General features: G+C 44.0%; 1 protein-coding gene across 6 annotated transcripts in view; it reads left to right on the forward strand.

Annotated features, from left to right (window-relative positions):
• The window catches only part of WIPF1 (WAS/WASL interacting protein family member 1), a 57104-nt gene that overhangs the window by 17958 nt on the left and 12461 nt on the right, over positions 1–26685 (forward strand). For 4 of the 6 annotated variants that reach the window (XM_055718000.1, XM_055718001.1, XM_055718005.1 and 1 more), the window contains exons 2-4: positions 22123–22211; positions 23765–23894; positions 26190–26360. In XM_055718000.1, the coding sequence (XP_055573975.1) occupies positions 22161–22211; positions 23765–23894; positions 26190–26360 (352 nt within the window). In that variant the 5' untranslated portion in view covers positions 22123–22160. Of the gene's footprint in view, positions 1–14739; positions 14897–22122; positions 22212–23764; positions 23895–26189; positions 26361–26685 lie in introns of all 6 variants that reach the window. The other 2 variants (XM_055718003.1, XM_055718002.1) reach the window with 1 other exon arrangement.

Consider the following 26685-nt stretch of genomic DNA (forward strand, 5'->3'; position numbering starts at 1 on the left):
AAAGCTATTGACTATAGCAAGAGCTTCACTTTGTTTGTTTTGGCTGTACCAAGTGTATAGCTGTTCTCTTAATTTTACTGGTGTAGTCTCTTGTTAAGGTTTTCTCTCATTCCTGGTGATTTCTGTTGAGGAATTCCATCCCAGCTTTTCTGTGCTGGAGGGTTTTGACTTGAGAGCTCACTGTATCAGGAATGAAACAGCACCAGTTAGGTTCTGGAAAATGTGGAAGCTCTTAGAGGGAGGCTGTTTAATGGGATGTACGTTTTGTATTCCTGTGCAAAAATATATTCGTTACTTTTAAATATTACTAGGCAATTGTAATTGATTAAAAACTTTGAATGCAAAGCAGGAGTGGAAATTACAAAGAAAATAAGCTTCAGGATGATAAAATATAGAATATAGTAGTAGTACTACATGGAATCTGAACTAAAATGAAAACCCAGCATGGGGTGCACGTGGTGCTGGGAGACCACAGGGGAAAGAAGAGGTGACGGCCACGCAGCCTGCTCAGGTGGTGGCAGCTGAAGGCAAAGGTACTTGCTTTGTGCAAAGACTCCCTTGCTCACTAGGCAAAGTCACAGTCTGCGAGGTAGAGGGGCTGGGACAGTGGTAGTGGCAGTGGTCTAGCACGAAATGCTGCTGCTGGGGATGACAGATGCTGTACCAAGGGCATGGCAGACATTAAAATCAGAGATTTTGAGTGTCAGGCAAGTATTTCTAAAACTGTCCATACTTCTTCCCGAATCTTTTTTAAAATATCTCCTTGATTCTGTTGAAAAACAGACCAAGTTGCACTGTTGTTTTACCCTCCTCGTACCACCTAGTGCATTTACCCTGATCGCAGCGTAAAAACATCTACACAAAATGAATGCAGCAGCTCAGGAAGGCCAGGCGCACGAGCGGGGAAGTCCTGACTGCCTTCTGCCTGGGGAGGCAGCTGCTGGGGCCAGCTGAGCTGCGGGGCATGGAGGGTCTCGGCGGCTGGGGCATAGCAGGACCCTGTGTCTGGGCAGGTCACTGCTCTGCGGCTCTCGAGCTTGCTCTCACATTTTGGGCTTTGGAGTTTTTCATGCAGAAGGCTCTCACCTTAGCTGGGCTTCTCTGCTTCTGTAAAACTGGCAAGTTTTGCAGAAAAAACCAAAGTTCTGCCCAAAATCAGCCTTTCTGCTTTATTAGGGTTTATAGCCCCACTAGAGCACTGTGAAACTCAACTCTGTTTAACTAAGAATGTGATTTAAAAGCAATTTAGTAAAATCCCACTGCAGACATTTTCATTTCAGCCTAATCCTGCCTTATAGCTGCTCATCTCAAATAGATTAGGAGTTGTTTTAAGCTAAGTATAATGGCTTGTAAATAATATATTTGAGTCTCCACACAGTGGTTTGCGCCAGGTATTTGAAACAATTAAAAAATATACTGAGACACTTTCCTAAATAAATAAAGCCTAACACTTTTACTCTGCTAGCAGGAGTGAGCACAGGCAACCAGGACTGAAAGAGGAGGGAAGGAGCAGGAGAGGGGAAATTTCTGAATGGGCCTGTTCCACCAGCTTGCATTATGAAAACCAGGGAAAGAATGTTTCTTTCCCTAACAAATTAAAAAGGAAATCTGCAAAAAGAGGAAAGGGAATAAAGAGTACAGACTAAACAAAAGGAAATAAATATGGATTGGAATGAAGAGAGAAGGAAACCAAAAAAAGAAAATAGTAAAAAATGGAACCAGATGGGGACAAATTCTGTGCTCAGGAAAGAAATCCTCCTCTTTTGCTGAACTTCAGAAGGAAGGGAGACTGTGTGTATGTTTTTGCACATATTCATAACATCTATAGAAGAATAATTCATTTTTCTGTATGATTTTTTTTAATTATTTTGGTTTCTTTCCCCTGGGCAGTATTAGTATAAAAGTTCGTAAGTTTGAGAGAGCTTCAAAGTTAGATGAAAGCAACTTTAAAGTACTCTTAAGTCATCAAACAAACAGAATAAACCACTCAGAATGCCACTTTAATCACTGGCCAGTTTTGGTCCCCAAAAGCTACTCAGCTGCATTGTTCAGTTGACTTTGTGTCCACTGTGCACTTGGATCCATGGCACAGGGTTGTCCTCCTCTCTGCAAGGGCAAAATAGGCGTTAAGATGTGCAACACCAGCTAATGCAAATGTGAACTGCATAGACCAGCTTCAGAGCATTCATAACAGGATCCTCGTTGGGTTTCATTTCACCACATAGCATATGCAAAGGCTTCATCCCAGTGAGGGACAGGAGTCTCGAGACTTTGTTCTCTAAATAGAAGTCCATAGAATGCTGAATGGTTACTGTTCTTTTATTTTGACTGGATTGTTAGAGACATTTTCTTGTTTTAATATTAAATACATCAAATGGACAAGGTATCTTTCGCTGGGACATTATTTGCAGCACATCTTTGTCACATCTTGCTGGCCATTCCCTCCCCCTTCCCTTCCCTCCAAACACTGCAAGTTCAGTTTCTGTAGTCAGCTGTTAAAAGCATCTAGAGGTTGAAGGAGTTTGGTTTTACTTTTGTTTAGTTGAATTGTTTCAGCTTGTACATACATTTTTCTCTAGCCTAAATTATAGAAACCTCCTTATTACAAAGCTGGTTGGTGAGCCATGGCTTTTTTAAGAGGAACAACTGTAGCAGTGGGGAACTCTGTGCAGTCTTACTGCTACATTCATACACGTCTGTAGGCTTTTCTGCTTTCATTCCACCATTTATATTGGCCTTTACTATGCTATGCTGAAGTTGGGGGAATTACCTTAAATTTGTTGGAGAACAAATTGGGCCCTTTGTTCCCATGCGAACATGCTATGGAGAGCAGCATCAGTGTGTTTTGCTGTTCTGATGCCTCTTCAGATGGAGCTGTGCTTCTCTTTACACTGCCAGTTTCTCGTGCAGAATTTCTGCTTATGCAAAGAAATGCATGACAGATGTACCCAAGCTCTGTGGACCCCAGCATTTTGGTTTCACAATTAATAGTTGGGTTTGGGCTTTGGTTTGTTTGGGGTTTTTTTCTTCCTTGAAGGAATGTGCAACCCAGGAAATGTTACTGTGATGTAATTAACTTCAGCAAGTGTGTTCTGGACTGAATTTACCAGTCCTGCTGTTCTGTGTAAGCACCTCTTCTGCTGGTGACAAGGTGCAGAGCCTGTGGGGTTTGCACTGGGAGAGGGATGGGAGGGGGGAGGAGTCACCATGTGAGCAGCAGCACAGGGAAAAACATCTCTGATACGTGTCCTCCTGGCCTGTAACAGTCAGAAGGCATGGAGCCACCTGATGTCTTGATTTGCAGTGTAATGGTACAGGAGTCACTCTTCTCCAAGGCCTGGTTAATGGTAATGCCACTTCACTGACATGCTCTGATGTGGCACATCTTTCCTAATATCAGATTTAGGTGCCTTAGGTTACATCAGATTTTCTGCCAAATCCACAAGCTTTTAACACATGCAGTGAGGGTGGGGTTTGTTTTTTTCATTCCAGTAGCATGGTGCTAACAGTGGAGGGATTTAAGACTTCACAAGTAGGTCAGGAGACCTAAGATATGATTTGACCAGGCATTGTGAATCTGTAGTTATCCTGACTTAGAAAACTGCACAGTGAGGGCTGCAATGTTCAGAGTTTGGCGTTCATGAACAGAAATTGTATGAAAAGGTCCACTGACACACACAGTGAATCAGAAAGGAAGAAATAAGAGTGAATTTACTTTTTAGTATTTTTTTTCATTGCAACAGAGGCTAAGTAGAAAGCGTGTGCTGTAGATAGGCTGCAACATGCTGACCTAGAGCTGGTGCAGCCCAGCAGATCAAGTATTATTTATTATCTCAGATGCACTGTGTTGTAAGACCTGACTGTGGCCAGGTAGAATCTGATGCTGGGAGGGTCCTAGAGGTGCTTGGGATTTTGGTTCTCTGTAGACATGAGCACAAAACCATTCTGGGCGGCTTCTTGATATGGTCTATTGCTTGTGCACGTGGGTTGATGTTTTGGTGCAGTTTCAGCAGTGTGCTTGCTTTGGAAACCACAATCTGGAGAAATCTGGGTGCTTGGCTTGGGAGATATGAGAGGGGAAGCATTAGCCCTAGGAGCAGGCAAACATTTTGCTTTATTCATGGGTCCACAACCCATACCAAGCATGATGAACTGCTGTCAGGATGAGGACTGGTGCAAAGCCTAATACTTGGAGGGCTATTCCACATCAGAGGACCAAAAAAGATGGTACTGCTGTGTGATCAGTAGCCAAACACACCTGTTTGGACACAGCAGGTGAGAAAGGATGGCTTGTTTGAGGGAGGGAGACATGCAGATAGGGAAAATAGGAGTATTTTTTAAATTGACATTTATATTTTATTTCAGATTAGAAAACTGGATGCTGCAAAAGAACATTCAGTGCAATACTAAGATAAAGACGGTAAATCACATCACCTTCACCCATTTAAAATATGCTAGGGGATTATGGAACATCCTAGGAACAACAGTAATGATGAGAGACAGACCAAAAACAACCCATGAGGAAGGAGTGGAAGAAATATGATTGCTTAACCTAAAGAAGAGAAGATCAAAGAGGCATGTAGAAAGTTTTCAAAAAGCCATGAAGAGGAAAGGAATAAATTATTTTGCACATCAGTTGTACATTGGATGAGAAATAGCAAATTAAATCACATCAAAGGAGGTTTAGATTAGGTAGTGGCAAAAGCTTCATTAGCTGTAATGCTAACAAAGTAGGTGGCAGAGGGATATTGCAGAATTTCCATCATTGGAGATTTTTAGGGAGAAGAGATAAATAAATACCTGCCAGGAATGACATTATCAATGTTGACTCAGGGGAAAGGTAGATGCCCTCTTCCAGCCCTGCTGTCTGTCATTCTGTATTTCAGTCTCCTTGTTGACAGTGACTTTATTTTTTTCTGGTTATTGATGAGAGCTGAATAGTTATTTTAAAAGCAATAAACACTTCCAGATGTATGGTACAGAATATCCCATACTCCACTTTTCAGGGAGGGAAGATGACATGCTGCTTCTGAGTTTCCTGAGGAGATTTTGCTTTTCTACCTTTGGAGTCAGCAGATAAAATGAGTGCATTATAGTGTGCACGGTGGGAAAGCACTGAGTTATTATCATTAGCAGCTGGCAAAGTCTGCTCCCGGTGTAAGGAGACCTGAAAAGGCAGGCTGTGCTGCTTTCTCGGGCGAGCAGTTATGGGAAGCCAGAAAACTGCTCATTTTTATCATGGATCTCAAAACCCTGGTACTAACAGCAAACTTCAAATTGATACTGGCTGTGCAAAACCAGTTTGGTCTGCGTTGAACAAGGTTTCCTAGTAGCCAGTTTTGATGGATCAGGGCTCGCCTGAAGCAGCGTTTGGCTGCAGAGTTCAGGCTTTGTTGACACAGCAGCCCTGCTGCTGAGTGACCCTTCTGTGCAGAAGGGGGGCTTTTTCTTTGCACGTGTGACCCAGCCCCCCGCGACCCAGGCTGCTTTGAAGGGCCCTGGCAGATAACGAAGAAAACGGTGATCCTTGCACGATTGTTTGCTTGAGGACTGCCAGTCATCGGGACTGCAGTTTAAGAGAGAAAACAGACTTCATGAGAGTAATAATGTCTTACAACCTGATAAAAACAGCGCAAAGCTTCCTTTCAGTTGGGAATTTGATCCAGATACAACTCCAGCTTTGTGAGTTCAGAAAAAGTTGGTGGGGTTTTTTTTATCTGGAAGCTTGTGGCCTCAGATTTGAAGTGGATCTTAACTCTGTTTAATTACTGATTCTGGGTTTGAAAGCAGAGATGTTAGGAGTTGTATTTCAGTCTGCCATATGCTAAACTTAGTCTTCAAATTTACTTACAATGAACCCAGTTTGGGTTTGGCCACGCAAGCTAGCCAAACAGTTCAGCCAGTTTGATCAGGGTTTCAGCCATATTTACAGGATTCAGCAGATGTGATGCTCACTTTAGCTAAGGTTTAACAACTGTGACAGCCACAAAGAAAGTAACGGGGAAATTGGCTGCCATCTTCCAATGCCTGCTGTTTCAGGGCACCTGCACTGAGTGGTCCAGCCTGCAGTGACTGATTGGTTTTCTCCCCTGAGCTTTTGGTAGATTGGCATTAGGACAAATTTGAGTAGTCCTGTGGAGTAAGAGGACTTACTGAAGAATGTCCTGAAGAGGAACCGCAAGTGTTGAATGATGGTATGTGGCTGCTTTTGGTTTTGTGGGTATGGTTTTTTCGTGGCAGTGGTATACTGTACATACTTTTTTTTTTTTTTAGATTAAATGGCACAGAACTACTACTTTTTATGCAAAAACCTGCGTTTGGTATACCATCAGGAGCTCAGCTAGACCTCCACAGAGGCAAATAACCTCCCAAACCAGCTGCTGCCTGGGCTCCCCCTGAGCTCTTGCATGGCTTGTGGAGCTGGTCTCGGAGCTGCCGGCTAACACCAAGGTGCAATGCTAGCTGGGCACTGCTTCCAAAAAACTGGCAAGAACCTTGAGCAGGTGTCCAGGAGACCTTGTCACTCCTTGAGCCATGGTTCCCACCAAGTTCAGGCAAGGTGTGGATTTGTCATTCTTAGCATATTCACCTACCTAGCATGTCCACCCGGGTCTGATCTACAGAGTCAGCTAGATGGGACCACATGTGTGATGTCACTACAGTCCCCAGAGCCCCCTGGTAAACCTGTGCCCTCCAGGGCAGGCACCCATGTGGCACATTGCCTTTGACTACACTTGCTGTGTAGAAACACTTGGTTATGGAAGGTCGTGGAAAACGGTTGGAGGTATAAATAATCAAATTAAAATGCAGATAGCTGAATGGAATTGCTTGGTTTTAACTAAAAATGACTTGGGCAAACGCTGTCTTTCAACATGTGTGGACTCGACTAGCTTCACAAGCAGAAAGTGCAGGGTGCTGCGCGTTTCCTGGGGGGCCAGCCTGGGCTGCAGCAGTAGGCAGTGTGGCTGCGCTGCTTTCCTTCGCAGGAAGGCAACACAAGATATGCCTCCTCTTTGCGTAAGGGAAGATTGACTGGTTCTTGTGCTAAGCCACGAAAGACTTTGCCCTGCCTATTTTTTTGGCAGAATCCATTAATAATCATTCTTTCCAGCTTCTCTTCTTTGCTCACTAGCTAAGTGCTTGCCATGTGCAGCTGTAAAAAGTTGTTTCCAAAGAGAACAAATTGGAGCAAAGACCTCTGTAATTGGAGACTAAGCAGAAGGGCGTTTTCACTTTGTTGTCCTTGGTTGCTTTTGTTTTGATTTGTGCCGTGCTATAAACTAGTCTCCTCTACAGGACTTTGCCCCCCCCTCCCCTTGCTTGTCTGCATCTGTGTCCCCCCAGTCTTAAGCTCTAGGGGTACAGACTTGCCCCATGTCCCTCCGGGGACCAGGGGGTGATCAAGGCAGTTAAGAGTCAGTAGGATAGCCCTGTGCCGGGTCCGCAGCACAAAGGTATGAAAACATAAGCCCCTAGCAATAGGATTTAGATGCCTAAGCTAGAAAATTTCTGTTTGGATATCAAAGTTGATCACAGTTACAGTTTTCCAGGATATTTTTATTGAAAAGCTTTTCCAATTAAAACCATCAGTTTTTCAAAACCCTTCCCCTCCCCAAGAGCAAAGATGAATTTGGCACAAAGTTTAACTTTCAGAAATTGGAGAATTCTAAAATTAGCTTTTAAAAGAAATTTAAAATACTTAAAGCAAATGTAGGCTCTGGTGAAATTTGTGCTTCGAAGAACAAAACTGTTTGTTTTTTTAAATTCCTGATTAAGGCAGAAATCTCTTCATGTCTCAAACTTTGACAGGTTATAAAATTAGTTTCCTACTCCTGGGGGTTTTTTTCCCCAAAAACCCCACATTGTTTAATCCTGTAGGATACCAGCATACACAAATTTTAGTGCCTCTCCAGGTAGAACAGGGAATGTGAATTCCTAGACTTAGTCTTTCATATAACATTAGAATTGCTTTGAGTTTAAAAGAACCACAGACTGATGCAAAACAGAACTTGTACCTTACCATCTATTAGATAACTGCCAAAACAAGTAGAAAAGTATATTTCATGAATGAAATCTTCAGAAGCTCTCTTTACTTATAGGGCTTCCATCTGGACAATGAAAACCTTAGATTAGGTATGGACAGTTTAACTGTGTGCCCCTACTGTAGGTGTTTGAACTGGCATCATCTGCTGCAGATGTGTACTGCATGCTCAGATGTGTATGTGCAAATTTCATAGTCCCAATATCAACGCTGAGTCTTCAGCTAAAGTGCCAGATGTAAAATCTGAACCCTCTGTTTCAGTGTTCTCACCTATGTTTCGTAAATATCTGTATTTCATAAATATCAACTCCTGCAAAAGTAGATGAATTGCTAAGATTAATGTAAAAATGGCTTTACAAAGCTATTTTGAGTTGAATTTTTGTTGTAGCTCCACCTGTAGTAAATGAAATAAAATGTAATTGCGGTTGGTCAGTACTCTGATCTCCCGTTGGCTTATAATGGTATAAATATGAAGAATATTAGTATTGCATGGATTTTACTCTTTGCATTTTGGCAGCTTATTTATGAAATAACTTAAACATCTCTTAGCTGTACCTTTCTTTTCCAATTGACTTCTGACATTTTTTTTCTTGCCAAAAGGCAATGTTGGAAATACTTAACAGAAAAATTCATCCTTGTATTACTCAGGATGTTTTCCAGATTGGACCAAATGGAAATTGTCAGTGATAGGAACAGTGCATGAGCATCGTGGGTAACTTGCACACATGCAAACTCAGATGCTGAAGGCTAAGGTCTCTCCTGTTACACATGGAGAGGTATCCAATGCACTGTAGGTTAGATTTGTACTGTTTCACAAAAAGCCAAACTAAATCCAGACAGAAGAGGCAGAATTCCAGGTCTGTCCTTCCACCACTCCGGCTGTGAATGGGAGTCTGAGAGAGCAGCCACCAGGGTGTCAGGCTCCTTGCCTGGGGATCTCTTTAACACCAGTCCACCAGTTCCACCTCCCTCATGTGGTTTCGATTCAGGAGGATGATTTGGAGCTCATCTCCAGGGTGGCCAAAGAGTGAGGGTGTCTCCAAGCTCTCTCCTGTATTTGCTCCTCCACCCATCCCTCTGGTTGGTCCCTGGCTTGAAGGTGACCTTCTGCAGGGCAGTCACCAAACCACTAATTTGCTCTGGAGCTGCTCTTCCCAAGGAGCAAGTCTAGAGCAGGAGACCTCCTGCAGGGTTTCTATACAAGTTTCCATTAGGTAATAGTTCACTTCACCCAGTAACTGGTCTTGAAGGTGGCAAAGTGCTGGTCAGCTCAGAATAAGGTATGTGATGGATTCAGTGGTTCAGTATCACAGGAGGAAAAGGCAGTTCTTTGTCTTCCCTGCTGGTAGCCTGCTTTAGCCCTAGAGCTTCAACTGGCAGCCTCGTCACTTATCAGATTCACATTACTACTTCTGGACCGTAGCTCTGGAGTGAAACCAGAGCAGTTCCTGTCAGTTAAAGACAGCTAATACCTTTTTTTTTTTTTAACTTTTATTAAAAAAAAAAAAACTCTTAGAATTAAGCTTTTCTTGCTATAGCAATAGAGGTGGTGGAACAACACAGTTGATATGAGTATGTTATGGAAGCTATGCTTTTTAAAACTGTGGAAAAGATGGTCTGAGCTAGTAGAGTTTATATATGATACAAAGAACCAAACAATATAGAGATAATGGCAAGCTTCAATTAATGGTTATCTGGTCTGTTAGTTTTGTACAAGCCACCTAAAGACAGTTTTTGAGTTGTCTTATTGAACAATTTTAAATAGCAGTAATGTATTGCTTCCTCTATTTCTCTGAAGTAAGTTGCAGGAGAAGTTTCTTGCTGGATTCCAACCAGGCAAATAATCTGGTGGTGCAGCTGGACTTGTTTTTAACATGGGTAAGAACAAGACATCATTTGCCAGTACTGCCAGGATATTAGGTGATCCTGTAAATTCACATGTGAAATACTGTGTTTTCAGTAACGCTGTTGCTTTTCTTTGTTGTTTTTAAGTGAAACAATTTCAAACCAAAACATGTATGATAGATATTTAAGATTAAAATTAATCTGTTATCCTTAATTCAGTTTGGGTTTGGGGGTGTTTTTTGTATTGCTTTGGATGCAGTTTCTCAAGTTTTGTAGACCCTTTTGAGAAGATGATCACCTTTTGGCCACAGTACCCGAGTAGTTTGGGCTGACCTAAGGTTGGCTTTGACGTGAAGAAGGGGTGATTAAAGTCCTGGAGGGGGGGGGGGGGGGGGGGGGAGGGTCTGTTTGCTGAAGCAGACCTTCTGTTTGTTTCAGATTATTTTTTGCCTCCTCTTTTCCCTCCCCTTTATTATTTCCATCCTGATTTTAAAACCTCTTCTGCAGATTTGTTTTTATATTGCTGAGAACCTTTAAAAATCATTACTGAAACGATAGCAGCCCGTCGGAAAGCTTTCTGAGGTGCAGTATGAGCTACACAGCAGGCCAGACCTCAGAGGGCAGAGGCTCTCTTCCAAGCTAGCCAGAGCGGATGCTGTGAGTGCCTTTGATGGCTTGTGCAAATGGGCACTTTGTCACCCAGCTGCCTGCATGTGCAGATACCCAGCGTACCTTGCCCAGCCTCATGTACGTCAGGGTCTTCAGGCTTTGAAAGTAATACTAATTTTAATTACTGTAAGCTAGTTAATATGTAAATTATCCAAGAGAGAGTTTCATTTTGTAGCTATTCCCAGAGGAGGAGCTATGATACAATACCATTCATGGTAAATGCTAAAAACTCTTCAGTATGCAAAGTAATGGTATATTTTGTGTATATTCATTTATACCTCAGTAAGCTGAAAATTTTCCATTGCTTTATTTGCAGACTTGCACTAATTCCTTTGGGAATGTGAATTATACAAAAAGTAATTGTTTTGTAACAGTCCAGCAGAGTCTACAAAGGACTTAACTTTCCATGGCCACGTTACTGAAATAAGCATTTAAAGGGCAGATCAAATGCTGTTTTATAGCTTTTTGCATCAGAGGTCAGAGGTTTTTGAACACAGAGGATACGACTCGTATGCAGAATGAGTCCTCATTTAGTTTCTAGTCAGGTTGTAAGGTCTGACATGAGTTTCTATTCAGTTTGTTGTCTGTGAGCAGGGCACAGAGGGAGAGTTACGAGGAGTTTATCAATAGGTCGTAGTGCTTTGAGACAGATGACAATATATCTTGCTGGCTGCTCTCCCCTAGTTCATGAAGTCAGATGCCAGCAGTGCTGAGCGCAAGTGATGGCACCTCTGTGCAGACTGTGGCTGTGGTCCTTGCTCCACCAGCCTTCTGCATCCAAGGGAAGGTGGTGTGGGAGCCAGTGCCAACTTTGAGTGCTGATTGTGAGGCTCCTCAAATTCATTACTTATGTGCAGATATGATTCATTGCCTCACAAATGGTTGGGTTTAATGACCAGCCCCAAGCTACAGTGCAAATCCCTGCACAGCAAAGAACATCAAGGGACTTTGCAGGATGCGCTCTTCTGAATCTTTGTCTGATCATCCTAAATAATTCCAACACTTTCAGCAAATTCATAAGGTACAATGGGTCTCATCCAGCCCCATCTGAAAACCAGCCTGAGCCTTTCCCCAAACTCTAACGAGAGTAAAATCAGACTCTCCATCTCCACCCATTTTAGTGGTGGTTTGGAGTCTCGGCCCTTTGCAGCCTCAAATCATCCAAAATTAACTTTGGGAATGGAAAATAAGATCTTTTTTTTCCTTTTAATTAAAATCTCTACCAGACCTGGTTGCCTGTTTCTCACAAAACTGATTTATGGGACTTGCCACACTGAACGGAGATTTTTATTGACAGTAACCTGGCTCCGAGGTGGTATTCATTTTTTCTGGACTGTCTTTGGTGGAGCAGGCTGCCTTACATTATGCAGATCTAGGGCTGGGTTTTGTTTTGTTTTTCCCACACTCTGGGCAGATCAGTCTTTGATTGCTACTTTAATGACAGGTATTCAAGTTACTCTCTAATTCATGTCGACACCTGGGCTGTAAAAACTCTAATGCACTCTTGCTTGTGTAGTTGCTTTCCCTGCTGGCTACCCAGGCCACTTAACTTTTTGTTTGGGCTTTTGATGTGAAATCTGAACTAATCTCTGTGCACTGTAGTTTTTCAACATTCTTATAGGAATATTGCAATATTTACAAGAGAGAGGGATTGGAAAATGGTGCTTTAAATTCATTCCACATGTCTGGCCCTTACATGCCTCAGATTTCCCCTTTAGAGGTAGTCGCTATTTCAATATTATTTTATAGATGCTGGCTTTAGTAGACCAGTCATGGTTCACTGCGGGTTTAGTAAGACTTAGTTGATTGTGATGAAGAAAACAATTTTACGTTAAAAAAGTCTATTTGAATGCTGAAGCCAATTGAATTCTAAACCTATGCCTACTGAGAAGTAAAATCATCTGGCAGTGTGTGACATCCTTGATCCTTTGCTGTATGCCTTCATTATAGTAAAATGCTTTCAACTGCAGCTTCATGTCATCCTGTTGGTCAGAAGAGAAAGGTGAATGAAGACAGCTTCAGCAATGGTGTTACACAGGCCGTAACATTATTAATTTAGTGCCCTGGGCATGGAGAGGATGTAGTGTGGGGTGTCCCAGAGCTCCCACAGTGTAACCTGTGGCTCCAAACAGGCTCTTTTCATCCCAGCCTCAGGGTTTGCAGAGAGAAGCCCCTCTGCTGTGAAGGGGATGCACAGCACGCCAGTTAGCAACTGTGGTCAGCAGAAGTCCACTAGCAAAATCCCAGGGCTTGCTCACCAGATTTGGTTCCTATGACTTCTTTCCACACTGGCTGAAAGTTGTAACTGCTCAAGTGACCAAAAAAGGCTATTCAGACTAATTTCTGATACTTTTTGGCCTGTTATGCCATAAAACAGTGAACAGAAGAGGAAAAAAAATCTCCAGACTTCTGTCAATTTGATCCAAGTGGCAGGATTGCTTTCTTACTACACAAAGCAAACAAGTGGTCAGACCTGTAACATCCTAAAAACAGAACAAAAAATATGGAGCAATAGGTGGAAAGGCGACAGGCAGGGGACACTAATATGGGCAACAGTTTTTTTCCCATGGTAACAAGCTAGGGGCTCTGAGGGCCAGCCCGTGCCTTTCCGCCTGTGGGTGACCAGGTGCAGGAAGCATCCCTTGCTGCCCTCCGCCTGGCTCCCTGGGCTGCCTGCCTGCCAGGAGTGACCCGGTCCAGTCGGAGAGCGGAGCCATGCTGTGTGGTGAAGACAAGCTGGTGGGAGAAGTCCTGTTCTTGGGGACTTCTTCCAAGTTAACGAACGCTTTTTGTTCTGATTTAGGACTGATGGAGGCAATACTTAGAAATCCTTAACTTCTGAACTAGCCTGTTCACCCTACTAGCAGCTCCTAGAACTTCAGGCGGCTCAGGTTTTGGGAAGAAAGCTGTGTGGTGAAGCGCATGCTGCTGAACAGCCACTTGACTCCGAGTGACCACCTCTGCAGTAATGAGGCACTGGAAAAAGCAGCCCCATGGCGAGAAGCTCTTGGGCTATGTACTAGCAGCAGTATTCTGTGGGCACAGCATGTTCACAAGGAGGAATAGGCAAGGCAAGAAGATGGAGAGAGACATCAGGTCCTCATTGCCCTGGGTATATTGTCCCTGTGTGGAGATGTCGTCCCTACAGCCTCTCCAGAGCACCACCACAAGGGTCCCTTTCTTTAGGGCTGCATGCTGAGGTTGCCTCCAGCCTGGGTGAATCCCGTGTTGGCTGCGTTGGGCAGCATGCCTGGGATAACACAGCCTTGTGTGTTGTTTCAAATACTTGGGTTGACTAAAGGCTGCCTTAGATGGTAGGTGATTGAATATTGCAGGCAGCTGTGCTCCGGACAGCTGAAGTAAGAGCTCAGGCACAAACAGCTCAGTCCTTAACCATCACTTCTGCCTGCCAGAGAGCGAGCAAAGCTCTTTGCTGTGGGGCTTTTCTTTGTGGAGGGGTTGGGGGAAGGATTTGTCCTTTTCTGGCAGGGAGGCAGGAGCTGGGAAGGAGCTGCAGGAGGTTGCAATGTCTCCAGTTGAGTTCTCCTGTCCTGAGGGCTGGGATACAGCCCAGTAACTGTAGATTTCTCTTCTGCCTTTGGCCCTGACCTCCTGCTGATGAATGACACACACGTGCTGGGTTTAAAACACCGGCGAGACTCCCTCCCGCGGTGGCTGGTGCAGGGGCTTTGCTCCAGGTGCCATTTGCAGGGCTGAGGTCCCGCTCCCAGGGCAGGGATGCTGTGGCGGGGGCTGAGGAGACTCTCAGTCTGAGCAGACAGGAAAATTTTTGTACATCTCCTCTGAAAGAAATTACAGGAGCATGGATTGGATGGAAGCTGTTTTCAGGGAGTCAGAGCGATACTTTCTGCGACAGTGCATTTGCTCTCATATTATCAGCTTTTCTCAAAGTCAATATTCAAACACTTAAACTGATCCAAAGCTTTGCTGCTGCTTCCAAATAGTGACTGTACTGGCGGGTGGAGGCAGTCCTCTGAAGCTAGCTGTTGCCTATGATCCTCTACATATCTTGAAAAATATGTCACTGAAAAGAGAAAAACTTCTTTAAATACTTGGATTAAAACAACATTCTGACACCACAGTGGCCTATTTCTTAGCTGTAATTTTCCATGGATGCAACACCACTGGATTTTCACCATATAACTCCTGGTTGCCCTTGACAGATGAGGTTTGCTGGATGCAGCTTGCCGTGGCCCATGAGTGCACCTGACTGTTTACTGCTCTTGGCAGCCCGTGGTTGTGTGCTGGCTCAGTGATCTGATAGTTCGCTTGTCACTGACACCCCACAGTAACCTGCTTTGTTACTGTTTTCCTGTGATGGTAAGAAGTAGATGGAAAGTGTTTAGGGGGTCCTAAGACTCTGGGGAATTGCCCAGTGTGAACTGCAGGCAGTGCTGCCTGCGGGGTCACTGCACTTGGCTGGGTGCTTGGGGATGAGAGAGGTGGGGGTGAGGGATGGAGGAAGATGGGGATGCCGTAGGGTTGGCAGGGCACAGGTGCCTGGGATAACGTGCAGAGACATGAAATCACTTCACAGCATCCTCTCATATATATTTCTAACTAGTCTTGAGCTTTGTTTGCTATTGTGGTTATTTATCTTACTGCTCCTCACTAGCCTCCCAGAACCTGCACCTTTCACATACCTCTTACAACAGCGTAACTGAGCTAAAAGATTAGAACTCTGCTATTGATTGAAAAGGGTATGTCTAAAACAAACCAAAAAATGTATCATCTCTCTGCAGCCTAAGTAGGGCTGAAAAAGTGCTCACTGTGATACTGGCTTGATGTGTTTCTTCCCCAAGAAATGCCCCATGCAGTCCTACCAGAGGCCTCCAGGCTCTTGCTTCCCTCTTCTCTCCTTTTTGGCCCCCGACTGCAGCAGGATGGCGTTACAGCCCATAAGTCAGTCACTGCTGGGTTTGTAAAGGTGCAGTTCCCCGTGGCAGATCTTCCTCTTATTGCCAGCTCCTGTGTGTCATTCAGGTTGGGCTGTCCTGTCCTGGGGCCGTGCAGACCTCATCCACTTTACACATGTGCCCGTGAGTGAAGCCTATCATCCACCACCCCTCCGAGGGCCCTCTGTGGAAAGAGAAGTGTCAGGGCAAGAGCTCTATGGCACTGCTGGTACTGGCCACGTTCTCTGCCCTGGCATTTTGCATAGGGGATGGTACTTCTTGGTCTGGATGGAGTGTCGTACTTGTACCACTCATTTCAAGTACTGGGGAGAGTTTTTCTGAAATGCGTAAAGTCCCAAATAAAGTTGGCTTCCTCTCTCTGGCATCAGCAGCTCCCCAGAATTTCCCTGGGTTTCATGCATCCAAAGTAACTTCTCTGTTGGTCTCTCTTTGGGCTGTCTGGTTCTCTGCAAGTGGTTTTAAGCTTGTGTTTTCAGTGAAATGTTAGTGCCTCCTTTTGCTACCACAGCTTCCTCTGGACAGGACAGGACAATTTGCATTCCCACACCCTTGTGATGTCCTTTCTCAGGCCACGGAATCTTGTAACTGTGCACTAAAGGAGTGTCGTTTCAGCCAGAAACCATCCTTAAAAGACCAGTCACTGGTGTGAAAGGACTCAAAAATACTGAGAGTAACATTTTAGGTGTCACTTTCTTCCTCCAGAGCTTGTCAGCTTTGAAAGGTTTATCCCAGTTAGAAGGAGGAGAGTCCAGGCTTTCCGGTGATTATACAGTGGCCCCACTGTGTCTCCATTAAAACTTGTACCAGGGCAATTCAGCACCTGTCAGGCTTTTCACTCCTCTATGTGTGAATGACTGAGGCATATATATATATATATATATGTATACAGGTAGCTTCATGCTGTACTGTGCTTGTTTTGGTGCCCTTGTTGAATTCTTTAGGGGCTTAAAATCATCTATCTATCTATCTGTTTATTTATAGGTTTCTACGTATTTAGAAACCTCAATAAAAAGAGAAGAAGAAAAATACATTATTTTTTCAGATGGGATTTATTGACATGGTGTTGCATGGGAGGAGCGTCTTCACATGCTCTAAAGCTCTCATCCACACCTTGCCGCACTCCTGCACTGACTCTTTAACGCAGGCAGCCCCTCTGGCCTTTGGAGGATACGGTGGTGGAATGTGGGATGTGTAGAGTTACTAATGACTCGGGTCCACCAAGGGAAGTGGGAGCAAGGGGACTTGAACAAATTTCATGACATCACGGTAACATTTTTTATCAAAATAGCTTAATAGTCCTATACTCTGTTAAAAAATGGCTCATGAAAAAAAACTGTGGTCTGTACGAAACTGATTTTAAACAATTTTCCAACTGCTTTGTAATGTGTTTACTCTTAGTTGTCCTTTTTGTTTTGAGAGCTACTTTAGTACAGTGCTTGGTAACCTAGCCCAATTTCTTCAAATTCAGATTTTTAAATATTTTCCCTTCTTTCAAATGCATTCCTTTCTGGTAATGAAAGATCCAAATCAATACTGGGTTGGAAGTTGGGTCCTTTTGCGTAGAGGGCCAATCAGCATTTTAATTGATTATTTTGGGGGGTTTTTTTCCCCTGAAGTTCTATCAATTCTATTTTATTTCTACAGTTGTTTGTTCCTTCCGCTTTTTTTGCTTGGAAATTAATCATGCAGGAAATGATTAACCACAGTGAGCTGTCTGTCTGCCTCTGACTCAAAACGTTTAAGAGGGGCTGCCTTGAAGCCTCTCAAAATGGCTGACTAGATACAAGTTGTTCACACTGTCCATCCCACATTAAATGTCACATTTCTTTTTAGCATTTGTAATGTTCCTGAAATTATTTCTGAAGTACCAAACTAAATCTGAAATGCTCAGAATTTGTGTTTCAGGGAATTCAGTTTGGTGCCACTTTTGCTTGCTGCTCTTCATGGATTACTTCCCGGAGCAAAGGGCTCTCTGCAGAATGCAACATATACTTTCTCCTCTGTTTTGGTTGTTAAATGAAATTAGTTTATATCAGGATGTATTGCATATCCTAATATTTTAATACCATTTCAGATAGTGACTGCCAGGTGTGCCTGGTAGCTTGCAGAAATCAGAGCTTCCTTCTGCAGCTCTGATCGTACGATTTACCTGGGATTAGGCAGGCGGCTCTGGGGCATCTCGTTTGCTCACGGCTGGGGTGGCTTTCTTAAAAGGCAGCAGATGCAGGCTGTGCACACACCCCTCTTGAGAAGATTGCCGCGGTCTGGCACCGGGGTTGTAGCTGAGGCAGAGCAGAGCGAGTGCGAGGGGGGCTGCAGTGGGGTGTCTACTCATAGGGATGGCAGCCCCGATCAGGGCTGGACCCCTGGGGGGAACGGCAGAGTGCATGGTGCTGCTGGCGCCTGCCTCGCAGTGGGAGAGCAGCTGCTGCTGCCAGCTGTGGAAATCCTTCTCTCGTGCTGACAATACAGACCTTTGTGCGTGCGGCTCAGGGGCCAATGCTGTGGTGTACGTGTGAGGGTTGGTTACTGTAATCCTTTCTGCAGCACCACCAGTGCTCATCTAGGTATAACATTTCCATATAGCTGCTTAAAAGCTGAGGTAATTTACACTACTGCCTAGAAAATGCACCAAGGACATGTGTCCTTGGTTTCAAAGTAACCACTATGCCTTCAGCCTTGGTCTTTCGGAACTGGTTCCTTTTCAGCACCTTGCAGCATCAAGTGTAATAAGCGACCTGGTTGTTAACAGGTTTGGTAGGTAAAATTTATTACTGGGTGGATCGGTTACTATTTCAGGTATTTTATAGTGTCAGCTGTTAGCAATCAAACAAAATGTCCATTTCTTAAATCCAGCTCTTTCCCATTAACTAAGAGCAAATAATGAACTGAGTGTGTTGCTGGAGTGTAGGACAGTAACCAAAGCTCTCCTCTAATTGCAGAGTTATGCTTAACATCTTAGGACATTTTTATGCTCTGTGCAAAACAGCGGTCCTGTGAATTAGTAATAAACAAAGCAACTGCAGAATTCAAGTTTAGTGTTGTGCTGACTCAGCTGCTTTGCTTCTGTAGCCCAAGAGGTGCTGCTCATCCTAAGGGTCAGTCCCAGCACTGCGCTGTGCTGCGTGGGCGAGCCTCAGGTCACTGCATCTCTTTAATACGTTAATATTCTTCTTACAGGCTTATAGTGATCAAATTTTAAAAATCCAGAGACCACCAGTTTTTTTGCTTACAAAAACTCACAGGAATAAATTGTACAAAATCTAAGAACCAAAGAGCAAGGGTGAGTTAGAGCTTCAAAACAGAGGTGCTGTTTCTTGCTGCGAAGTTTCAGCTTGACTTTCTGCAATTCTATTTCTCAGCAGCAGGAGCAGAGTCAGTGTGAAAAAACTGAGAGCGAAGCAGTGTCATAACTTAGTTTTTAAGCTAAAATTTGACAAACTGGGGTGTTTTATGGGCTCTATAAATGTATGCATTATACTTTTGTGTGTGGTCATGCAGTTTCTGGGTCGTGCTCTATGATCCCTTTTCTGATGGCTCCTAAAGGATGTGTGTGCTCTACAACATCATGAGTAGACAACTACAAGATGCTTGCATTAAGCTTCAAGCCAGTTCTGACTGAGTTTGGCCTATTCCAGAAGCTTGTCCTGAGCTTCTGTGTGGCTTCCAATGCCATTTTCTAGACCATCCTGGTAACTGCCCTGGTGGCTCTAGGGCTTGTTCAACAGTAGCTAAATGCTGAGCTCACCAGTGTGCAGCTGTGTACCTAATTTCCACTCCTGTCCTGCTGAGAAAGCCCTTCAGCACCAGAAGAGGTGACTAGCTAGTGTGCAGCTGGTGACTACAAGTACATCAGAGGATGCCATCCTTCTGGAAGATGGGATAGGGAAAGAGGGGGCACCCAGTGCCTTTCTCTCCCTTACCTCCTTGCAGATAGTGTGTGCAGGGAGGATTTGGAGAGGCTGAATGTGTCCGTGGGTTGCGGCTTCCCGTTGGAAAACTCAAGTTTTGAGTATTACCTTGCTTCCTCTCTGTTCCCACCAATTCTTTAAGAAGCTGATCTAAACCAACCCAGTTAAAACGAAAAAGAAAAAAAAAAAAAAAAAAGTAGAACAGACTAGCACAAGCATGCAGAAGGCAATCACTTAACTGACAGGAGGGAGGTAGACAAGTTACAGCATTTGCAAAAATACTGCTTTTTGGAGAAAACGCTTCATAGACCAGCTGTCTCCCTGCATTCAGATCTGAGCTGCCTTAAGGAATTAATTTAAAAGTCTGATATCAAACCAAACTTTATTCTGCCTGCTCCAGAAACTTTCCTGTGGCACATGGAGTGCTGAGGAGACTCATGGCGCATTATCCAGTTTGCTTTGGCCTCTTATCAAAGCAGTGCAGGGAGCAGAATTTCTCTTTCTGTTTTTAATCAGTTGAAAGAGTTAAAATCTTGGTGAAACAGCTTAATGGCACAGTTATGCTAGAGACAACTGCAGCTGTGAAAAGACTGTGTTAAGAAACAGGATGGTTGTGGTCTGCTGTAAGAAATAATTTTCCTGTTGACTGTATTTTTTAAACAGGAAGCTGAAGAACAAAGCGGCATTAGTCTTGGTGCTTTTAATAGGCTTCAGATTTCAAATATTGCATTTAGGATAAGCAGATCAGGAAAGGATAAGGCAGCATTTTGTGTAACGACTGAAGGATAGAAATATGGAGGACAGGAATATAACAATTCAGGCAGAAGCTGGTGCTTCTCTGGAGACACCGTAAGATGCGCAGTAACGCACCGCAGGGCCAATGAGAGCACGCCTGCCTGTTTGCAGGACTTCAAGAATGTGTGTGTTTGCACAGCACTGCGTAGGCTTGGCTTCACAGTTTCCTCTTTGTCAGTAAGTCTGTCCGTCCGCCAGCTTCCCCCCTGCTCTGCTTGCTCTTTTGCAGCAACCGGAAAGAGAAACAGTTTCTGCAGCACAGAAGAAGAAAACCTACAAACACCAGAGGCTGTGGTGGTGCCTCATGACACTTTGAACTCCGTGGTTTTTTCTAGATAGACAGCCAGAGGCAGGGGTGATACGTCAGGCTCCTTTCCAAGCCCTTTTCTCCCCTAAAGATTTTAGATAAATCCATTAAAGTCTTATTTCAGAAAAGCTTTCTTCTGTGAAAGGCAGATCAGCAATTTTTATTTTCTGTGGGGGAGGGTGGTGGTTATAGCTGTAATTCTTTTGAAGCATGAGCATCTGATGAGATAAATCTGTACTTCTAATGTGTTTTTTTCTCACACACGTATCGTGGGTCATCTCAGAGCCATTACAGACTTTGTCGGTGGTGACTCACTGTAAATGCCATTTTGTTCCATTCAGAACATTTTCCTAATGCTTATTTAAACTGTAAAGGGTACAGTACCTAGCATGAAGTTGATCTAGTAGATACTGTGCTCTTCGTTATCTTTGGTTTCATCAAAAACAGTGAAGTGGCTTCACAAAGCGAGAGCCGTGTATTCTTGTAAATAACTGCCCTGGGGACCTCAGCCATCAGCCTGGGGTTGTCTGGAGAATAACCCTGGTTCCTGCTCCCACCGTGTTCACCAGTCTTGTGCAAGCATTATATGAATGGTGGCAAATCACTGTTACTAAAGCTGGCTCAGGTGGATGGGCAAGAGCAAAGCACATGCCAAAATGCCATAGCACCATTAGAAAAGCCCTGGAGCCTCTGATAGGCACCAGCCAGCGCGCGGTGTGCCAAAATGCCGCAAAAAGCCCTTTTGACTTGAAAAGAATTCCTCGGTGCTTGTCCTTTCTAGTTTGTTTTTTTATTTAATATTTTCATTGCGAAGAAGTTCTGCATCTCAGGTGGGAGCCTCTTAGGCTTGCCCTAAGTTGGAAGTTCTGTTTGGGGTAGGGAAAAGCGGGAGCCTGGTCCCCGGCAGGGAAGCTCGGGAAGGCTGAGCTGTGGCAGCCAGGCTTTTCCTCTGCCAGGCTGCCTGTTTGCTCTTCCTCTTCTGGGAAACTGCACAGAGGATGACTCTGTGTGCTGCTCCTGAGGAGGAGGAAGGTGCGTTCAGAGGTGATGTTGGAGCCTGGAGCCTTCAGAGCAAGCAGGGAGAAAGGAAGAAGCATGAGTTTTTCCGAGAGCCCTACTGTTCTGCCCTACCCATAACAGTGTGTGTAGAGGGGCAGGGGGGAATCCTCCAGCAATTTAAGGGCTTTAAAAGGTCAACTTGTTTTTCTGAGTATGATCTTAAAGAGATGATGCTTTCTTTAAGAAAGGATTGATGTGTATAGCTGCAGGATTATCCTGAAGTACCTCCACAGGAACAAAATCTTTGGATTAGAGTTCAGTTTTGTTACGGCATTTTTGTGCATTGCCATAGCAATGCATGGATTATGTATGTGTGCAAAACTGGATGTGTATGTCTGTGAGTTTGTATGGCAATGAAGATCATGTAGGAAGCCCCCATTTAAGGATGCAGCTGGTTTCCATATGATGAAACATGAAGCACTTTTTACAGGTTAGACTTAGAAAATGTAGCAGATACACCTGTTACCTGCAAGGTTGTTTTTTAACTGAGTTAGAGTAGAGATTTATTAAGATTTATTAATTTCTGGGCCTTATGTGTTTCTGTGTTTTGCTGTGCAGGTTTCTTAGCAAGATCAGACAGAGCTCAGCCTTCCACCATGCCTGTGCCTCCCCCTCCAGCTCCCCCTCCACCCCCGACACTGGCCTTGGTAAGTTTTACAGGAGGTAAATGCACCATATACACTGTCCTCTGTCACTGCTTGTCGTGTGGAACACGATGTCCAGAGGCATTGAGGTGTGGATGAGGGTATGCATGGTATTTGGGAAAAACTCTCTGACATTTTGTTTACGGTTGATGATTGATCCTGCAAGAGGGACCATCACTTCCACTCCCTTGCAGTGCGCGTACAGATTTCACTAGTCACATTGACTCTCCATCCTCCTCTTCATCCCACACTGGTGGTTTGATCTGGTGTAGGGATCCTGGGTGGAGAGGCACAGCTCCTCAACAGCTTGTCTAAGTCAGGGCAATTGAAGTCTTGCCCTCCACTTGGCTTTCTCCAGCCACACACTCCCACCTTCTCCCTCATTCTACTCTAGTACATACATGACCTGAGCTGGAAAAAAATCAGTCCTGTTGTTTCAGTTTGGTACAAGTAGTTCTTAGCCAGCACAGCTCCCTCAGCCAGCCTGTGGTGTCAGAGCACAGGATGCCCTGCTGGCACAGCATGGTGGGGGAGACTACATCAAACCTGACTTTAAGTCAGGCTAAACTGGAATAGAGCTTGTGCTGTGTTTGCCCCCCAGCAGTCCGTCACCTCACTAACAAGAAAGAAAAGGCTTCTTGAAATGCTGTTGTAAAGTACTCAGTATTTTCATAGCAAAACTCTAGGTGATTACAACCTACCTGGTACACAGGTAGGGTGGGCTGTGCTGCTGAAGAATCTTTCCCTCATTGTCCACCCCAGGTGAGAAAAAAGACTCTGTGCTTGGTCCCTCCATGCCAACTCTCACCGCCTTTCATGAAATTTCCATAACACTGATCTGATAAGTTAGAAAGTTTTTCAGAAATCACCATTTCTTAGAAGACATAATTATATGTGTGTATGTGTGTGTGTGCACACGCATATATGTGTATGCAGTCTTTTTTTGGTTTGGATTTTTTTGGGTTTTTCCTTGAAAAACTGTCACCAAAACATAATCTGAAAAGAGAACCATTGAGACAAACTCACGCATCTAAAGGTTTTACTGGGTCCTATTTTAAGAGGTCTATATTATTTAAGTGGTGATTGCCATTTTGAAGTTTTTCTATCGAAACTAAAACGGTAGATAAAGCTCCATCTTTCTTCTGATTTATCCAGAATTTGCATATTAGGCGTTTTCACTAGAACTTTCAAGAATGTCCACCTTTTTGTGTAATCAAGTTACGCATCTAGTCTGGTTTTGTTTGTTCTCAAAAATGGCAATTTGCCACAGATGTGCCTTGGCTTTAAAAAATCAGAGACTCTAAATCTTGAGTTAAAAAAATGTGAATTCACATAGGTGTTCTGTTTCCAGTGAACAGCATGGGTTAGAATAGCAGCAGTGTTTGGGGCCTCAAGTCATTAACAAGACCGTCTACCTGTAACATCATTCACAAAACCAGACACGGCATGCTACACACTCCAGTGTTGTTAAAACAGAAACTGAAGTCTCAAGTAACTACCATATTGGAGCAAAACTTTGTATATGTTGCCTCCTCCTATTTGATTTTATTTTGCAGGCAAATACTGAAAAGCCATCACTAAGCAGGTCAGAACAAGCAGGGCGAAATGCTCTACTATCTGATATTACCAAAGGAAAAAAGCTGAAGAAGACGGTTACTAATGACAGAAGCGCTCCAATTCTAGACAGTAAGTATGACTGTGCATGTTGGAGTTTCTGTATGTGTGAATGGTTCTACGTATCTAAATGTAAAAAATTATTTTATGTATCATAAGATGAACTGTCATGAGAGAAGCAGGTAAAATCAAAAGCCAGAAGTTGGCATGCATAAAAATAAATTGTTCATCATGGATTAAGTCAGCTGAGAAATCAAGTACTGCTTATGAAATGTGAGTGTTAATTTGTTTGCTTACTCTCATAAAGCAGTTCATTTTCTCATTTGCTTAAATCAGAAAACTGTGCAAACCCTACTAGGAGCTCTGCTGAGGAGCTGCAGCAGACAAGGCAAACAAAACCCCCATCAGGACTGAGGAGAGCACAGAGCATAAAGTGGAATTTCAGACTCTACTTTTGCATAAACAGTATAAAAATAAAGACACCCCTGGCATGACACCATTGGCTTATTAATGGCCCCAGTACGGCCTAAAGCAAAACCAGAGCCAGGACCCACAGCCCCACCTGTGTGTCACTGCTGCATGCCGCGTTGCCACTCCTGGAGTGACTCGGGTGCTACCTTCTTGGCTAAGCCCTGTCGCTCAGCCTACCTGGAGATGCTGTGGCACGAGGCAGCGGCTCCACTTACCTGAATGGAGACAAGGTCTCTGTCCAGCTGTGCTGCTGCTGTGTCACACTGTGCATCTTGGCAGGTGCAAGAGAGGGCTGGAAAAGCCTGTGTAGCAAAAGTATTGGGAAGACAGAACAGAAACAGCAGAGGAGCAAGGATGGAGGGCCTGCGGTGTCAGAGGAACAGCGATTATTGCCTCAGGAGAGAAGACACTTCTCCAGACTGATTAGCAAATGTGACACAACACAGTCCAGGTCTGGCCATGCAATTAAAGGCTGGACTGTGATAGGAACGCGGTGAGGAAAGAAGGAAATGCCCAAAGGAGTGTGACCAAATAAGAGTAATTAAAAAAACAGATACAGTTCTACAAGTCAGCCAGGTACTTAGTTTTTAAACACTCGAGTATTATCTCCGAAAGCGAAGTTACATGTTCTAGGTATTGTAATGAGCTGGACAAAAGCATTGAGGAGATTAAAGGAGGGGTAAACAGTAAGATAAAAATGATGCAGCCTATTATCTTGCTTGCACGAATTAACAAATCATGATGAAAGACTAAACCATAGTAGCAGCATTTCTCCAGAGGTTCACGCCCTGTGTGAGTCAGAGCTGAACTGAGCTAACATGCTTAAGAAAAGAGAAGGATGATATGAAACATTCACCCATGAATACATTCTTCCTCCTTTTTTCTGGGTGAGATTATTAGAAGTTTTTTTCATCCACAGGTTGTAATTACTTTAAAGTCAGTGAAATTTTTATCCACCCAAAGTTGTGGAAATCGAGATGCCAAGAAATTAAGCAATTGATCCTCAGCCTCCAAGAAATTAAGCAATTGGTCCTCAGCCATGTAGCCCGTCATCTGAGAACTGATGTCCACAGGTATCCCAACCTGTGGGCCCGCTCATTTTTCAGTGATGCTCTGAACAGGGCTTTTCCTTTTATTTGTAGTTGTCGAAACACTTTAATTTTACTTTTAGCATCATCTTGGTGTTCTCACAGCAGAAACATTGACATTAGAGAGAAATGGGAGAGGAAAGGGGGGAGCAGCTGATAACATAATTCCTGCCTGTTGGAAAAATCGGCAGCTAATGATCCTGTCACTGCATTTCTGGACCTACAGGGAAGCCATCAGAAATGGAATCTCTTTCCCCACTAGGCTTTAAGTAAGTAGATATGTTGCAACGTCATCAATAGTGACAGAATTCAATCCCAAAAGTGACCACCAGAGACACCTCCATGAGGAAGGACACCTGTCTTCCTTCTTCCTTCCTCGTTTTCCATGAGATTACCCTGTCTCTCAGTTTGCTTACGGAAAAGTGGAAGGGAAGGATAAGAGAGCAAAGGTATGAAGAAACGGGAAGCAGCTACAACGATGCTAACAAAGACAATGTGATATCCTCAGAGGTCCCATCCATGCTAAGTTCCAAATTCTCCATAGTGACTGTTGCTCTGCTTTCCAGTCCGGAGCAGGCTAAAGGAAAGCGGTGGCTTAATAAAACACAGTGGCTGTATTTATTGCACCACCTCTTCCATGGTGCAATAGTGGCGGTAATGGTAGCTGTGATGATCCAGCCTGAAAAAGGACTTGTGTGTTTTGAAAGCTTGTCCATGCTTCCCCAGCTGCAAGCATTGCTCTAGTGAGATGACTTTGCAGGAGCAGTCTTGCTTCTTCGCCTAACATGGGGGATTTTTTTCCCAACAGAACCCAAAGGACCTGGTGGAGGTAGTGGTGGTAGCTTTGGAGGAGGTGGCAGCGGCAGCGGTTTTGGTGGCGGCAGTGGTGGAAGCTTCGGTGGTGGTGGGCCACCTGGCCTTGGAGGCCTTTTTCAAGCAGGAATGCCAAAGCTCAGATCTGCTGCGAGTCGAGATGCCGGTAAGAAAGACTTGGCAGTTCCAGTAAGAAAAAGTAAATGACATTGCTTAAAACGTTCATAGCACTGCAATAAATTACCTACTGGGTTTGAAAAAGTCTTGAGATTTCTTAGGCTCTTAGGAAATGTAATTTTCAGTTTGAATCTCATTTTATGAGGGAAAAGTGAGACTGTTCTTCCTACCCATCCTCCTAGTTATTGATGAAAACTAAAGATCTCAGCAGTGTTGAATTGCTACCTGCAAAGTACAGGCAGGCAGGCAGACTAGGTCCTGCCTTAGCTGTGAGTGTGCAGGACCAGAGGAGAACATAAAAGGATTCCAGGTTA

The sequence above is a fragment of the Falco cherrug genome, chromosome 8, assembly GCF_023634085.1.
Source record: "Falco cherrug isolate bFalChe1 chromosome 8, bFalChe1.pri, whole genome shotgun sequence".
In the NCBI taxonomy this organism is placed as follows: Eukaryota; Metazoa; Chordata; class Aves; order Falconiformes; family Falconidae; genus Falco; species Falco cherrug.